General features: G+C 36.9%; 1 protein-coding gene across 3 annotated transcripts in view; it reads right to left on the reverse strand.

Annotated features, from left to right (window-relative positions):
* Positions 1-17,158, reverse strand: part of LOC144975007 (GRIP1-associated protein 1-like) — a 210,945-nt gene that overhangs the window by 121,741 nt on the left and 72,046 nt on the right. For all 3 annotated transcript variants that reach the window (XM_078918652.1, XM_078918654.1, XM_078918651.1), the window contains exons 11-13: positions 15,731-15,778; positions 6,786-6,817; positions 965-1,012 (exon numbers count right to left, since the gene is read on the reverse strand). In XM_078918652.1, coding sequence (XP_078774778.1) covers positions 965-1,012; positions 6,786-6,817; positions 15,731-15,778 — 128 coding nt within the window. The remainder of the gene's footprint in view (positions 1-964; positions 1,013-6,785; positions 6,818-15,730; positions 15,779-17,158) is intronic.

Genomic DNA, 17,158 nt, shown 5'->3' on the forward strand with positions numbered 1-17,158 from the left:
GTTGTAGCTGTAGTTGTAGTGATAATGATGTGGTGGTGGTGGTGGTTGTAGTAGTTTTAGTTAAGATGATGTGGTAGTATTGGATGTAGTAGTAGTAGTAGTAGTAGTAGTAGTAGTAGTAGTAGTAGTAGTAGTAGTAGTAGTAGTAGCAGTAATAGTAGTAGTAGTAGTAGTAGTAGTAGTAGTAGTAGTAGTAGTAGTAGTAGTAGTAGTAGTGGTGGTGGTGGTGGTAGTGATGAGGATGTAGTGGTGGTGATTGTAGTAGTAGAGGTAGTGATGATGATGTGGTGGTGGTGGTTGCAATAGTGGTGGTAGTGATGGTTGTAGTAGAAGTGCTAGTGATGATGATGTAGTGGTGGTGGCTGTAGTAATGCTAGTGATGATGATGTGGTGGTGGTGTAGTGATACTGGTAGTGATAATGTGGTGTTGGTGGCTGTAGTAGTAGTGGTAGTGATGATGATGTAGTGGTGGTGGTAGTAGTAGTTGTGGTAGTGATGATGTGTTGGTGTTTGTAGTAGAAGTGGCAGTGATGATGATGTGGTGGTTGGAAGGGGAGGGAGGAAGGGTTATCCTTGGAACAAAATGACCTCACCTGAATATGACGGAAGTTGCCCATAACCCGGAATTTTTTTTGCTCCAGACCAGAGTTTTTTCATGTGAAACCGGAGTTTTGATGTTTTCACATTTGTTGATGGTTTCAAATCCCCCTTCCAGTGGCAGTGATGATGATGTGGTGGTTGGAGGGGGGGGTACCTTTGGAATAATTTGACTTCACCGGAATTTGACGATAGTTGCCCGTAACATGGAATTATTTGCTCCAGACTAGATTTTTTTCCGGTGAAACCAGAGTTTTGACATCACTGCATATAACAACCAACCTGGTTCTGACACAGGCTAAAGTTGTATGTCAATAATAAGAGTGATACGTTTAATAAACTTAGACAATACATTAGGTAAACTTACCTACTTTCTTCGGCAGCTGTCTCCTTTTCACACTGTAATTGTAAGAAACTGAGAAAATAAAGAAACCATGTTATTAAAGCTTTAATCAAAACATATAGAAAATATCACCACCACTTCTAACATTCACCACATTGTACTAGATCAACACTATGGATCGCAACTGGTTGTTGGGGGGATATATCAGCATATCATTATAACAGTAACCATCTCTACAACAACCTCATCATCATCATCATCACTACTGCATAGCTGCCAACCCACCAAGCTTATTAAGAGGGAGTTTTGGTCAGAAAATCAGGGATATTCAGACAAATCAGGGAGATACATAAATGTATAAATCTACATTTCAAAATATGAAACTGACTTATTTACTTCTTTTAAATGCTTATGAGTATGGTACTCTCAATCTGAATAATTTAATTGCAATCGATATCAGCCATGTAGAGCTATTTAACTTCACTAAAAAGAACGGATTCGGTATCAGCATTTCCGATCATAAATCTACCACAATACTAAACGACTTAATCTCACTTCCGTTTACAAAATGGAGGACCGGAATTTAATGTATGTTACTGAAAGAACTGAAAAGACCCGCATGGTAGGCTAACATGGGTTCTAGGCCTGGGCCTGGGCCTGGGCCTACAGTCAGGCTACTGCACGATAATGTGGGAGATCGGTGTGATGGGCGGGAGACGAACTAAAAATGCGGGAATCTCCCGCAATTTCCGGTAGGATTGGCAGCTATGCTACCGCCACTGCTACAACCACCACCACCACTACAAAATCACTAACACTGCCACACTACTACAACCTCCTCCACCACCACATCATCATCATCACTACCACCACTATTACAACCAGCATAACCACCCCTACTGCTACAACCACTATCCCATCATCATCATCACTACTACCACATACCACGACCACCACCACCATATATCATTACCATCACCATTACAACCACACCACCACCACCTCATCATCATTACTACCACCACTACTACAACCTCCTCCACCCCACATCATCACTACCACCAATACTACAAGCACCACCACACATCCTCATTATCACTACCGCTACTATTATTAGAAGGAAAATCTTGTCAGAAATGAAAAAAAAAACATTACAATGGAAGCTGTGCATCCGAGGTTACATATGTCTGAAGTCGTTATGAACATTATATGTGTTTATAGACTGTTGCTAACACCAAGAATAAAATATCCATTCCAGGTAGGAATTTAATAACATGCTTGCATGGATATGAACAGACAACCTGGACACCCTATTATTGTGGTTGATTATATTTTTCAACAACATGACTGAATCATCAAAAATACGAAACATAATGATGCAGCATGATATAACCCAACTCGTTTCTTCACCAACTCACACAGCAGGCCATATTTAGATTGGGTAGTAGTGGGAAACATTATTTTATCTCTATTTTTTACAACTGTCATTTACATCCCTTTTCTGACCAACATCTTATTATGGTAAAGTGGAAATTCACTCGACTTGTATCAACAAAAGTCTCTGTAACATCAAGGGACTTGAATATAAATATCAACAAATCTAATATTGACATCAAAAGCTGCCTCTCAAACAATGACCCATTGACATCAGAGTCGTGGAATAAGTGCATTGGAGAAGTTTTTGATAGCCATGCATCAGTCAAAACTTGATCCATATCAAACAAACATATACTCCTTGGTATAACGATGATGTTAAAATAGCTAAAACATCACTACGTAAAACCGAAAAGTAATATAAAAAATCGGGGTCATTAACCCACCACGGATCGTTTAAAGCCTGTCATCGTCATTGGAATATGTAAATATTGCAGCTCGAAGAAATTAATAACAATGTGAAATTGAATGTAAGCTTCAATTTAATTAAGCAAACAGATAGAATGGATGTTTCGGGTTTGACCTTCATCAACAAACAGGTGAAACACTACAGATGAATGAGATGATGTGGTAGTGGCGTTGTTAAGATGAATAAACAAAACATTGAGGGCAGGAAATAGTATGCTCCTTTAATTCGTGCTTCCTGGGAGGGGGGGGGGGGGAAGAGACAAAGGTAGTAGTAGTAGTATGATATTTAAATGAGGTCCAGTCTTCAGTTCATGCCATGAGGTGAAAGGGTGTTCAGTTTTAGTATCAGTTCTGCCTCCCTGTATTTCCATGTTGTTTAGTGGTGTGACAGAACTGAAGGACGGCAATTTGGATGTCGTGCAATCCTCGATGACTGGACCCATTGAAGTGGTGGGCGACAGGTTTGTCCTCGTCATTTTCAATAGAGCGCAGAAGTTGTCCAAACCTGTTGCTTAGTTTCTTGCCAGTGTCTTGTGGCAACGTTTGCGGATTATAGCGTAAATTGGTTACAATCCGTGCTGGTGAACGCATGTCGGATGTACACTTTATCTGGGAATTTGATGGAATTTTCCACGAATAAGTATGAGCATGTCCTGCATCTGCAACGTCCACAAGGCTCCATCTTACATTACAAGAGACAAATAGTAGTAGTATAATATTTAAATGAGGTCCAGTCTTGAGGTGAAAGGGTGTTCAGTTTTAGTATCAGTTCTGCCTCCCTGTATTTCCATGTTGTTTAGTGGTGTGGCAGGACTGAAGGACGGCAATTTGGATGTCGTGCAATCCTCGATGACTGGACCCATTGAAGTGGTGGGCGACAGGTTTGTCCTCGTCGTTTTCAATAGAGCGCAGATGTTGTCCAAACCTGTTGCTTAGTTTCTTGCCAGTGTCTTGTGGCAACGTTTGCAGATTATAGCGTAAATTGGTTACAATCCGTGCTGGTGAACGCATGTCGGATGTATCACACTTTATCCGGGAATTTGATGGAATTTTCCATGAATAAGTGTGAGCATGTCCTGCATCTGCAACGTCCACAAGGCTCCGTCTTACATTGATTACCGGCCATATCTATCGCCAAGCATGTCACTGGTTTTATGACATTGAAATATAAAGATGTTTTCAACCACAATCGGATTAATGATATTATAAAAGGTCCCCACAAAAGTATAGCTTTAAATTATTAAACAAGTCTGCTAATTTAATTAAATTATAACTTTATTTTTAAAAATAAAGAAAATGTCAAAAATAAAATGAAAGGTTTTGACAATCAAAACGTACCTATTCAGTAACATGTAAAGACAATACAATACACACAAACAAATCTTGTCTTGTTGTCGTCCCGGGTTTGCTCCTCTGTAATCTTGTAACAGCGTTGCTCTGACGATGTGTAGCGTGGACACTTCTTCACTCTATACCGTTCACGGCGCAACAAATATTGAGAACAACCGTGCTTCTCAAATTTGTTATACGTACAAGACTTAACACTATCCTTTTGGATCTGGATAGAGATTTGACCAACTCAATTTTTAACGGGTACCTTTTTATTATCACACTCTTTTATGGAGATGTGATGTATACAGTAAAATTACTTTAAACCGAAAGAAGCTAAACCGAAAAATACCTTAAACCGCAAAGAATTTAATAAATTGTACTAGTTTCTTCATTATCTTTGTATTAATTCTTACGATGAACCGAAATACTTCTAAGCAGGACTTTCTTTAAACCAAAACAACTTGAGAGAACCTTCCCTTTTTCTCTTTCTCTATTTTTCTTCAAAAATTCGGGAAGGTGGCCACACGTAATAATGCCCGGCGATATTAAACAAAGAGCGTAAGTATAAGATGAGGGTGAGGGGTTGAATGGGAGGGAAGGGGGTTGGCAAACACTTCAATCGCTGCACTTGGGCTTGGCCAACACCACAATCGCGCAGACTGGAAAAGGGTGCCTGGCAGGCAAAAAATTAGGAAAGAGAGAGAGTTGGGGTGTAGAATCGCGTAAACGAGATGTTCTCGCTCATGTGTTGATGCTTTGGAACTGACAAATTTTCAACATGACAATATGGGGGGGGGAGGGGGTAGCCAACTTACCATTGACATGCCATTTCATTTCCACTTAAGTTTAAATGTGTGTACGTGATGGGCTAAAGGGGAGGGGGAGGTTCTATGTAATTGGGCCTTTGAACCTAATGGCTTTTCAACAAAAGAGGGGTGTGTAGTAGACAGCTTAGCATTGACACTCCTTTTCATTTCCATTTCACTTCACCTCTGAGTAGCTGCGCATCATTCATTATCAATTATCTAACAAGAACTTTCGATCTTATTTTAGCTTTACATTTTACTAAAAGATGTCTAAAAGAAAGCACTGTGCTTACACGTTGGAGTTTAAAATCAAAATACTATGAGAAGTCAGTGAAAGAAAAGTTGATCAAGATGGAGATATGTAAAAAAACACGGCATCCCGAACTCAACTCTTTCAACAATTTTGAATGGAAAACGAAAACCCCCAAAATATTTTTAAAATACACCAAAAAAAAAAAAAAACCATTAAAAAAAAAAATCATTTTAAAAATGGTTACGAAGATGGCATTTATTCAACAACTCCATTTAAGGGGAAACCCATGATACGATTAAATGAGCAAATTCCTTAAATAGTTACTAACCTTGAAAAACATTGCAAAACGGGAACTTGCTTTAAACCAAAATGTCTTTAAACCAAAATGGTTTACAAGGTCCCCAAAATTTTGGTTTAAAGTAATTCTACTGTATTTTAATTCATCACTGAACCGACCAGCCTTTGATATTTTTATAACACAGTGTTTAGTCTCCTGTGCTATATTTATTTTGTTACTGAACCGGCCAGTCTAACACAGTTTCGGCCTTCTCTGTGTTATACTTTATTGGGACATGATTTTATTGATCTTTTTTTTTTTTTTATCAGACTGATATTGCATAAATTTGCCTTCTTTATGCAATGGTTTTGGTCACCCGTTTACAGACTAACACAGTACAGTAACCTGCACTATGCCTTGCTATTTTCCGGCCCCGAATGTATTTCACACAATCAACCCTGCATTGTGCGAAGAATAGCAAGTGACGATTTGCGGCCTACCGTGGGTTTATATAACCATGGTGAGTAGAATTCATATGACAACTGAGAGGCGTTGTCAACACAAGATAGCATAGCAACAGGTTTGAAAAATAACAACTCATGGTCACCTAAAGCTAATATCCCATTGAGACTTAAGCTCATTCTATAGTAACGTGACAAAGCGGCTCCTTACTAGTATGTCCCTCAAATTGCAGTCCCGTCTGTATGCGATTAGAGGTGGTTTGTTGAATTTCTACATGCTCCTGAAGAATCTGACAGTAGTTAGTTTTTAAAAATTTGATGACTTCCTTGTTGTGTGGATGATTAGTGATGACCAGGATAGGTCTGTTTTGCTGTCACTGTTGTCAACTGGTTTCATGGCAGCTTCCCTAGAGATGTTTTGGATTTTGTCAACCGCCTGTTTTAATATGTATTCAGAATAATGGCGGTCTTGAGTCCAACTGCATAATTATTAAAAATTCTGGTAAGGAAACCAACAAGTTACTTTCCCCCTCTTTCTTGGTAAATTTTTTGTTTGATAATCAGCATAAACTGTTCACTGGCTGCCAATTTATTCCTGGGTCCTCTATTTTATTGCTTAAATCTATCACATCATTTAATCACTCTTGTCCTTCCAATCTTACCTTATTCTCGAGGGTGCCCGGCAAAGTTTTTTACTGTACATCAACAGTACAAAATAGTGGAATTCAAAATCTGTTATGAGTAGCCGGATCAAAATTGTCAGACCAAGAAAGATTTGGTTGTTTGTTCAAAAGAAAGTTTGTTTCGGACTTTGGACATTTCTTTAAGGGTTTTTTTTTTTTGTTTTAATTTTTTGTTTTGTTTTGTTTTTTACCTTTCCTGTTTTTTCTTGAGCTTGTCCGAGATCTGAAAAACAAAATAGAATCTAAAATAAGCTCAAACATTTAAATCCCTTGAAAATGAAAAGATCCCCACCAATTCTTCTAGTTCACAGATACCTGAAACTGAGAGGTGAGAGATGACTCTGATCTATTTATCCTGCACAAAAGAAAATTATAGTGATGATCTATTATTTATAGTCTTACCATCACAACAACAAAGAAAAAATTATTTTCGAACATCAACAGGAGTCTGACCAAGTGGTGTGCAAAGAGAGTTCTAGCATTATTTGCTTTGCTTTGTTTTCAGAAACTAAGAGAACAGTGTCTTTGAAAACAATATACCATGGTTAATATAAATCCTTCAAGTATATAACACTTGTCCTGCTTTTATTTCCATGTTCTTAGAGATTTACAATATATATTTTTCCCCACTGGACAACATAATTTAACATACAGGACAACACAAAAAGCTTTTCATCATTTGTACAATTTTTATAGAAGAAGATAAAAGTGATCCTCGTGACAAGGGGACAAAGGGGTCAAGGGCCATGTTTGCCTTCAAACATTTTTTTTAAATTGTTGCATGACTGGGCATTCTAGGCATGCTTCAAGCTCATTACAATCACATTTGACCAATCATCTCAAAATGGCAATATGTGGGGTAACTTTTTTGGCGCTGGTCTCCGGCGACTGCAGACGTGTTTTTGTCAGTGCTCTGTTTTCACAAGTTTTATTGGATATTCTTACAATTCTTATTTATAAAAGTGACACTTTATTTTTACAATGGCTGTGATTTATTCCTGTGCAATAGTTATCATATTTTTACTTTGTAATCAAATGTCTTTAGCCAGTATTTTTAGAAATAATCTGTCAAGCCAAACCTATGTTCCCCCATTTTATTCCTATTCAACATCTACTCTTCGTTTACTGAGACCAGAATCACCCCCTGCACCACCGGTTGACACATCGTTCATCAAACCGAGAAAAAGGGGGAGGAAAGGAGGAATCAAAACAAAATTCCGACGTCGACACAATCATCCTTTCTTGCCTTGCATTGTGACTGGAAATGTGCGCTCAGTGAAAAATAAAACAGATGAACTGTGCTCACTGTGTCGTCATTGCTGCGATTATAGACAAGCCTCTATTATATGTATAACAGAGTCCTGGTTGACACCCAACACACCATCATCTGTCGTCGAAATCGACAACTATTCTCTACACCGGACCGATAGAGACAGTTCAAACAAAAAACGGGGCGGTGGTGTGTGCGTATACATAAACAATAATTGGTGTTACCCCAACAATATAAATAATATCTCGTCAATTTCGAACAACAACATTGAACTTTTGACAGTGGGTGCACGGCCATATTACTTACCTAGAGAATTTTCTAAAGTCAACATCCCGACAGTTTACATTCCCCCAGTGCTGATGCAAATGTTGCCATCGAAACTCTAATAAGTCATGTGGAAAATGAAAAAAGCAAATCGCCTGACTGTGTTTTTCTTGTGACTGGCGATTTTAATCATTGCAATAATATAATAATTCCTGGACTTTCACAATTTGTTCAGTGCTTTACTCGTGACAAATCGACCCTCGACCTATTTTTCTGTAATGTTGACAAGTCCTATAAATGTTTTCCAAGAGCTCCACTCGGTTCATTGGACCACAATATGTTATTATTATTACCTATATATCGCCCTGTCATCATACGTTGTAAGCCAGTAGTGAAGTGTGTTCAGGTCATGAACGAAAGTGTGTGTGAGGAGTTGCGTGGTTGTTTTGAATGCACTGACTGGAATGTTTTTATCAAATCATGTGATAGTGTGGATGAGCTGAATGACTGTGTGAGTGAGTATTTAAAATTCTGTGAACAGCTAGTGTCTTGTAAAAAAGAAATAAAATATTATCCTAACAACAAGCCTTGGATAACAAAAGATCTAAAACTTTTATTGAACCAAAAGAAAACTCTCTTTAGTAGTGGAAACAAAAAAGATCTGAAAACAAAACAAAAGGAGATAAAGAGAGTAATATCTAGTTGTAGAGACAAGTACAAAAATAAAATTGAAAAATGCTTTTCTTCTGGGGATATACGGGACACGTGGTGGGGGCTTAAAACTGCTGTTAACTATAATCCAAAGCCCACGATTATATCAGAAGATATCGAAATTGAAAGTCTAAATAAATTTTATTCACGTTTCGACACAGCAAACAAATTTGATATTGAAAATGAAAAACATAAATTAGACAGGGCTTTGGAAGATGAAATGACTATTGAGGTCAGTGAAGAGGAAACGAGATTCGTATTTTCGAAACTAAACGAGAGGAAGGCTGCTGGGCCGGATGGATTGAAAGGAAAATTATTAAAAGAATGTGCCCATCAGCTTTCCCCCATTTATACACATATTTTTAACTGGTCCCTCCAATGCGTTTCGATCCCTGAAATTTGGAAAACTTCAAAAATTATTCCTGTTCCAAAAAAAAAAAAATTGAATCTATGAACGATCTCAGACCTGTTGCACTGACTTCAATAGTCATGAAATCTTTAGAAAAACTTGTTCTTGTTAAAATTAGGAACCAGTTTATGCCATTGAGTGATAGTCATCAATTTGCTTACAAACCAGGACGTGGCGTAGAGGATGCCATTTTGCTGTTTACAAACAACATCTACAGGCATCTGGATCACGCTAAGAGCTATTGCAGATTGCTTTTTGCAGATTTTTCTTCAGCGTTCAATACAATGCAACCTCAGTTGGTTGTTAAAAAATTGACTAGTCTGAATTCAAACAAGTATATAATTGCTTGGGTGCTCGAATTTCTTACGGATAGAGCACAATATGTTCAATTAGGACAAAACATATCTTCCTGTATAACTACATATACTGGTGCTCCTCGAGGTTGTGTATTGTCCCCTGTATTATTCACAATATACACGAATGACTGTAGAAGTCAAAACCTGAGTGTCCCTTTAATAAAGTTTGCAGATGATACCGCTCTTCAAGGCCTCATAACAAATGGCAACGAAGTGGCTTATAGGCAAAAAATTGATAGATTTGTGTCTTGGTGTGATGCCCACCACCTAGAGCTTAACATAAGCAAGACAAAGGAGCTAGTGATTGACTTTAGGAGAGTGAAGGAACCGATAGAACTGTTAAAATTAAAGGACCAATTCGTCCAGCGAGTTCCTCACTACAAATACCTTGGTGTAACAATTGATGACAGGCTCAAGTGGGATGAACACTCGAAAATAATTAGGCATAAGATGTGCAGACGTACATATTTTTTATCAAAACTCTCTCAGTTTAGAATAGATAAAACCCTCTGCACATTATTTTATAGAGCAGTAATCGAAAGTGTTTTGTCATTTTGTATAACAGCTTGGGGAGGCAATTGCTTAGCAGTGGAAAGGAACAAAATAAATTCAAATATTAAAAAATCCATTAAACGCTATATAAATGATGTTGACGATGTAGATCTTTTATACGAGAAATTTTGTATAACTAAAATATTAAATGACCAGTATCATCCACTAAGACCATCAGTTATTATGTCAGAAAGAAGTGGTCGCCCTTTCTCTATTTCAACGAAAACAGAGAGACACCGAAAATATTTTCTGCTGTCCAGTATTAGGCTTTATAACAACAAGCAATAATCATTTTATATAATTATTTCGCATTTTTACTTTCAAAAAATGTAAATATTAATTTATTAATTTATTTGTTTTGCAATCTTTTCAATTTTCAATTTATAGTGAGTTTTAACTATTTTACAGTGTTGAAATTATTCATATTATAAAGCGCAGCTTTGGTTATGGAGCTGTTCCTTTTTTATATATACATCCTATATCCATTGTATTTTTATCTTATTGTGTAAATTATAACACGTCTGTACAAAAAATTTCCTTTTTGGGATGCAATAAAGTATTATTATTATCATTATTATTATTATTATTATTATTATTATTATTATTATTATTATTATTATTATTATTATTATTATTATTATTAGAGGTTTAAAATTTAATTTAAGGTCAAAAATATGAAACTTGGGTTAATTCTCAATACCTCTTGGGGAGAATGGGTGAGAGCAGTAATTTAAGTTCATAAAGATGAGTTACACTATTGTTCTCACCATCAAGGATGGACGTGTGGTTGGGGGTTGGATTGGTTGGGAGCGGGAAATGAGAGGGGAGTAGAGAGGTGGACAGAGACGATTAAAGCATTGTAGAGTGGTGAGAGCAGGGTAGAGTGTTGGGGTGTTTTATTTTTTTTATTTTTTCTTTTCTTTTTTTAAAATTCATTTTCTTCCCATGGCAAGACTAGGTTTACAATGTCTACCTTTCCTACCCATTTTTCATGTTTTACATCATCTTCGTCTAGATGATATATATTTACATGACAGTAAGTTCGTTTTATTTCTTATTATGTAATTATACAAGGATTTACACACATTTTTACGTCTAAGCCCGCCTGTCTCCAATCTATTTTGAATGCATCACGGTAAAAAGGACGAACAAGATGGCGACGGAAATGAACACACAAATATTGTTTACAACGAGGAAAAATTACTACGCCTACATGCATTTTCATTCTAGAATGTTCAATACATATTTGAATCGATCATCTAATATTCATTCAATTAAACCTAAGAGGAAAAGAGGAAAGCGGTGGAATAAGAGAAAGTTAAACAAACCACCATTATCATCCATTATTTTATAGAATGTTAGATTCCTCCAGAACGAAATTGATTGCTTTGCTGCACTGTGAAAATGTGATGAAGATTATAGAGTACAGTGGGGACAGGAATTGCTCAATTAAATAACGAAAACAGAATGCTCACACAAGATCCAGAAACCACCAATTTTTGTCTAATGGCAAGTGTCAGGCAAGCTAATTGAATAAATAGAGGAGATCGAAGTTACAGAATAAGGTGTACTAAATCTAATGCAAAACCTGAAAGAAAATAAAGCAACGGGACAGGATGGACTGTGCGCAAAATGCATCAAGACCTATGGCATTTCAGGCAAATTATACTCATGGGTTGAATCATTTCTCACCAGCCACACATGGTTGAAAACAAAATATCGTCATCAATGCCAGTGCTATCAGGAGTGCTACAAGGTATGGTACTTGGACAGTTACTTCGAAATTGTTCCAATTAATTCCGATTAACCGGCAGAAATTATATAGCCTAAATAAAGACAGCAACCACCCCCTTCGATCATAAAAAATATCCCCGGCAACACCGTACAATGCATATCTAGATTGTCAAAAGACTGAAACTTTCTATAACGCAGCAGGACCCTACTTAATCGCTCTAAAATACAGTGGATACACAGAACCCTTCAACTACAAATTTATAAACAATAAAGACTCTAACGAAGCCCCAAATATTCCTAAAATTAATAAACACCTGATTCCTATACAACCACAAACTACACAAAATCCTCAACAGAAACACAATAAGAAGATATAATCAAAGCACATAACAAACACATCCTCAATACCCCTAACCACATAACACACCGAAAAAAAAATACAACTGTAGGAATGAAGACTTGTGCCCGTTCCAAAGCAAATGCCTCAAATCATGTATACAAAGCAACCATAACCCACACCAACACAGACAGACAGGAAAACTACATCAGACTCATGCGGCTATGTGATCTCGTGGTATGACACTCGCTTTCGGATCGGAAGGTCCTGGGTGCGAGCCTCGCTCGGCGCATAGTTGTCCTTGGAAAAGGCTCTTTACTCACATTCTTTCACCATACTCAGGTGTAAAATGAGTACCTGTCCGTTCTCTGTCAGAAAAAAATGGTAATATCGCCTAACAGTCGTCATGTCTCATTCTACATGTTATGTGTTGCTGTTGGTCAGGGACCCCTTGTAAAGCGCTTTGAGCACATTTAGTGGATATGGCGCTATACAGAAAGCTCAAGTTTAAAAGCTTAAGCTCAAGACTCACATGGGCCACATCAAAACATGATACAATCAGAGCACCTTAACCTTCAAACACAATGTCACATGGAACATTGTCTCAAAACAAAAGAGTTACTCAGTAAACACAAAAAAATGCAACTTATGTCTTGAAGAGAAATTTCACATAGTAAAAAAAAAGACCAACACGCCACAATAAACAGAAAGAGGGAACTTTTCAACACATGCTTACACAGAAGAAAATTTTTACTGTCCACTACACATTACACATCCAAATGAAACATTCATTACCTCAGATGCCCCCCCCCCCCCCCCCCCAACAGCATATCACACATTCACACACACACGAGACGTGCATGCCATGCCACAACAGTGGCTATCAAAACCCTCCACTGTTTTGCACAGCAACTTCATGAGGGTGTTTCCTTATTTGATGTCCTTGCCAGTGCTGAGGAAAAGTTCTATAAAATTACTCTTGGCCTTCAGAGACATTCTACAATAACAGACTTATTAAAGTCAAATAAAGTGAACTGACGTAAATTTCAAAATCAAATTTCAAAGACCACCAAATCATCAAGATTAACTTCCTTTGTTATCATCTCGCATTTTCTCATTTGTTTCCCAAATTAGGTATTCAGGAAAGTTAAGGGTGTGCAATTTTTCCAAGAGTATGGTCGTGTTCATGGCATTGAAGGCCGAAGAGAAGCCAATGTACAGGATGCGCTAGAAGTTGTTAGTAGAGTTATCAAGATGACTGGAGATAAGATTGATGGTTGTGAGAAGGGCATCCCCAAATCCTAGTCTGTTGTGGTAGGCAAACTGGTATTTTGTCAAGGAGATCATTGTTGTATGCAAACAGGAGTAATTCGTTCTTCATGGGCTTTTTGAGACATTTCATAGCCACAAAGGTTATGGCAATGGGCTGAAAGTGGTTCAATTAACCTTGGGTTTCTTGGCAATGGGTATTATTGCTGACGTTTTCCATTTTGTTAGGATTGTTTGCTCATTAATCGATCGTTGAAAAGGGTTGTGAAAGGGTTCCGAAAGTTGTTGATGGCAGAGGGACAGGAGTTCACCACTGAACTCATCTGGGCCAGGAGCTTTCTTTTTTTTAATACCAAAATCTAGGTGCCTAAATGAGTCAAAAAATGTAAAGTAAAATAAAGGGAGTAAAAATGTACTCTTATGAAAGATACTAATCAAAGTAAACGTCGTTTCGGCCTTTGGCCTTCTTCGGGTAAACGAAAAAAGGAAATATGTTACATTACATTGGCATTATAGTTAAACATTATAGGTAAAAATGTGGGTGTGTGTGTGTGTTTGCGTGTGTGTGTGTGTGTGTGTGTGTGTGTGTGTGTGTGTGTGTGTGTGTGTGTGGGTTTGTGTGTGTGTGTGTGTGTGCAGTGTCGATTTGATCATGACTATAAGAACACTAGTATTCTGTTTCACAGAGACTTGGTTAACAGAATATGATAAAGACAACAGTGTAATGTTAGACCATTTTGCAATTTATAGACACACATACAAACACAAACACACACATGCACACACACACACACACACACACACAAACACACACACACACACATTTTTAGCTATAATGTTTTAACTATAATGCCAATGTAAAATAACATTTTTACTCCCTTTATTTTACTATATATATTTTTTTCTTCTTTTTACATGTGTTGAGCAAATTAGACACGTCTTCTTGTGTAAATACAGAAGGGGGTGTATTATTATTTGATGTAACATTTGTGCACTGTGGAGTGCAATCAAATCGACAATAAAATTTGTTCAGCTCATCAGTGTCCAATTTTATTTGGCTGGTAGAGTTGGGTTTCTTGTGATTGATGCCTCCCACTTCTTTAATCGTGGTCCATGCTTGTGACGCATTAGAATATTTTAGTTTTGCTTCAATTTTGTCCTTAAATGCAAACTTCTCCTCTTTTATGATTTGGTGCAATTGTTTTTCAGCATGGTGTTATCTATTTATATTGCCACACATGTGAGCAATTTTCTTCAGGTTAAAAGTTTAACATGCTTCGTTACCCACAGTTTGTTGTTTGGGTAGATTTTTTCTTCTTTACTGTCTTCACGTATCATAACAAAAATGTAAATACAATGTCAGTACCTCTGTCCATTCATCTATTGACATATTTTTACACACTAACACTCCCACTCCCATAAAATATATTCAAAACAAGCCTGGACCAGCTACGGATTTGTAATAATAACTGGTTTTTGTCTTTGTAGCTGAGTTCTATAAATTGGTAAAAGCAAAACTGAGTGATGGTCAGATTTTGGACTTTTGCACACTTCTATACGATTGTTTGATTGACTGTAACACTGGTCAAGGGTTTTGTAGCGTCAAGAGTATACATATACGTGTTGGTAAAAGGCTGGGTTGATAGGGGGACAAGGGTTAAAATCCCCAAGAATTTTGGTCAGGGCATCTGGGCTTTTTCCTCAGATATGCCTGATGAGGCAATGTTTGTGTTTGCATCTGGTGGAATGTAAAGGGTGATAACAAGTAATACGGGGAATCCCTTGTTAGGTAATGGGGTTTGAGGAACAAAGCCAGTAATTTGTCTACACAAAGATTCTTCATTCATTCACAGTTACTCCAGTCAAACAATTTATTAGCTAATGATACAATAAACACACATAAGACGTTGTTAAAATATTAACATAGCAGTGATCAAGCATCGTAATGATAAGACCAACGGAAGATCAAAATCCACTCATGGTGTATCCATTACATTTCTGAAGTTGCTTTTGTAGAGTGACCACATTGTTTTATGCCAGTTTGTTACACCTTATCAAAGGGGTACACCCTTTTAAAAATTTGGTACACCCTGAAAAGCACTGCTTAAGGTCACTAGACATATTAAAGGGTAGAAACCTTACTGCTGGGAATTTGACATTTTAGGTCAATGTATACCTTTACAAAGTGGGAATATTGTTGGACAATAAAAAATGCCCTTGTTAACTATACTTACTTTTTGAATTTCCTCTTGATAAGAAATAACTGTTTCTTTGTTTTCTCTCTGTAAGAAATAAACAAACCCTGTAACTGTTTGTCTCTTAATTACTATGGAATCCTTCCAGCTATAAAACTACAATGACAGTCATTTAACATTAATCAATGAACACTTTATAACATTTTAAGAGGGAAAAAATAACATCTTACAAACAATTTTAATTTCTAGATGTGTAAATGAGCTCTATAAATATTGACAGAAACGTTTCACCCAACCAACAATGACAGTCATTTAACATTAATCAATGAACACTTACTTAAGTTATAAAGGGGAAAAGTGATATCATACAATTTTAATATTGAGACCTGTAAATAAGCTCAATATGAATTGAGGTTTAAAATAAATGAGGTGTCTCAAACAGGAAAGCGATACAATGTGATTAAAATTAAATGTGCTACTATTAATGGAGGTATGATTGTCAGTGCTTTGATGCTAAATAAGCCAATAATTAATCATTCAACAAATCTGGCCACCCTTGATGCTCTAAAAGTCAGAATTGCGATCAGCGAAAACATGTAATGTGAGAACATTAAAATGTATGAAAGTTAAATTTTGAATCATTTAACGATGCAAAATAACAAATTGGAACATATGATTTTAATTAATTCACTTCATGACATTTTATGGAGTTTGTAAACCATGTGGTGGAGGAAGTTATGTAGTAGTGCTGGTAGTTTTATTTGTTTTTAAGGGTTTCACAGCACTTGTTGTTGGTGTAGGAGAAACGCCATGATGGGCCCATGTTTTTGTTTTTAAGAGTTTTACGGCACTTGCAACACATTTAGTTATATCAGCGCCATTAAAAAGGAAGAAAATGGGGTAGTGAAAAGTTCTAGAATTACAAGTAAAGCACCCAAGAGAAAGTAAGACAAAGGGGAACTGTGAACAAAGAGGGATCAGATGTAGATTCCAAGAGCACACCACCAATGTCATTAGTTTGAGATCACCTATAAGTCTCATCCAGACACAAGCACAAAATTCAACAAAGAGGAATACACTCAAATGCTTACATAAAACATTCAAAATAACAAATATAATAATACATAACAGAGAGATGATTTACAAGGAAAAAAATATTATCTCCTGTGGAGTGGGTTCGGTGTTGGAGTGACAAGCTATGATGATGACACATTTAGGTCATCATATCAGCACCAGTATAATGGAAGAAAATGGGACAGTAAAAAGTTCTAGAATTACAATTTAAGCACCCAAGAAAAAGAACGACAAAAGAGAATTGGTTTAAAGAGGGAACAGATGTAGATATTCCAAGAGCACACTATCAGTGTACTCAGTTTGAGATCACCTAAATGTCTCATCCTGGCACAAGCACAGGTCCCCACTAAGACGAACACACTCATATGTTTACAGATCATATATATGTAAGCC

The sequence above is a fragment of the Berghia stephanieae genome, chromosome 6, assembly GCF_034508935.2.
Source record: "Berghia stephanieae isolate SIO BIC M18660-M18661 chromosome 6, UCSD_Bste_1.3, whole genome shotgun sequence".
In the NCBI taxonomy this organism is placed as follows: Eukaryota; Metazoa; Mollusca; class Gastropoda; order Nudibranchia; family Aeolidiidae; genus Berghia; species Berghia stephanieae.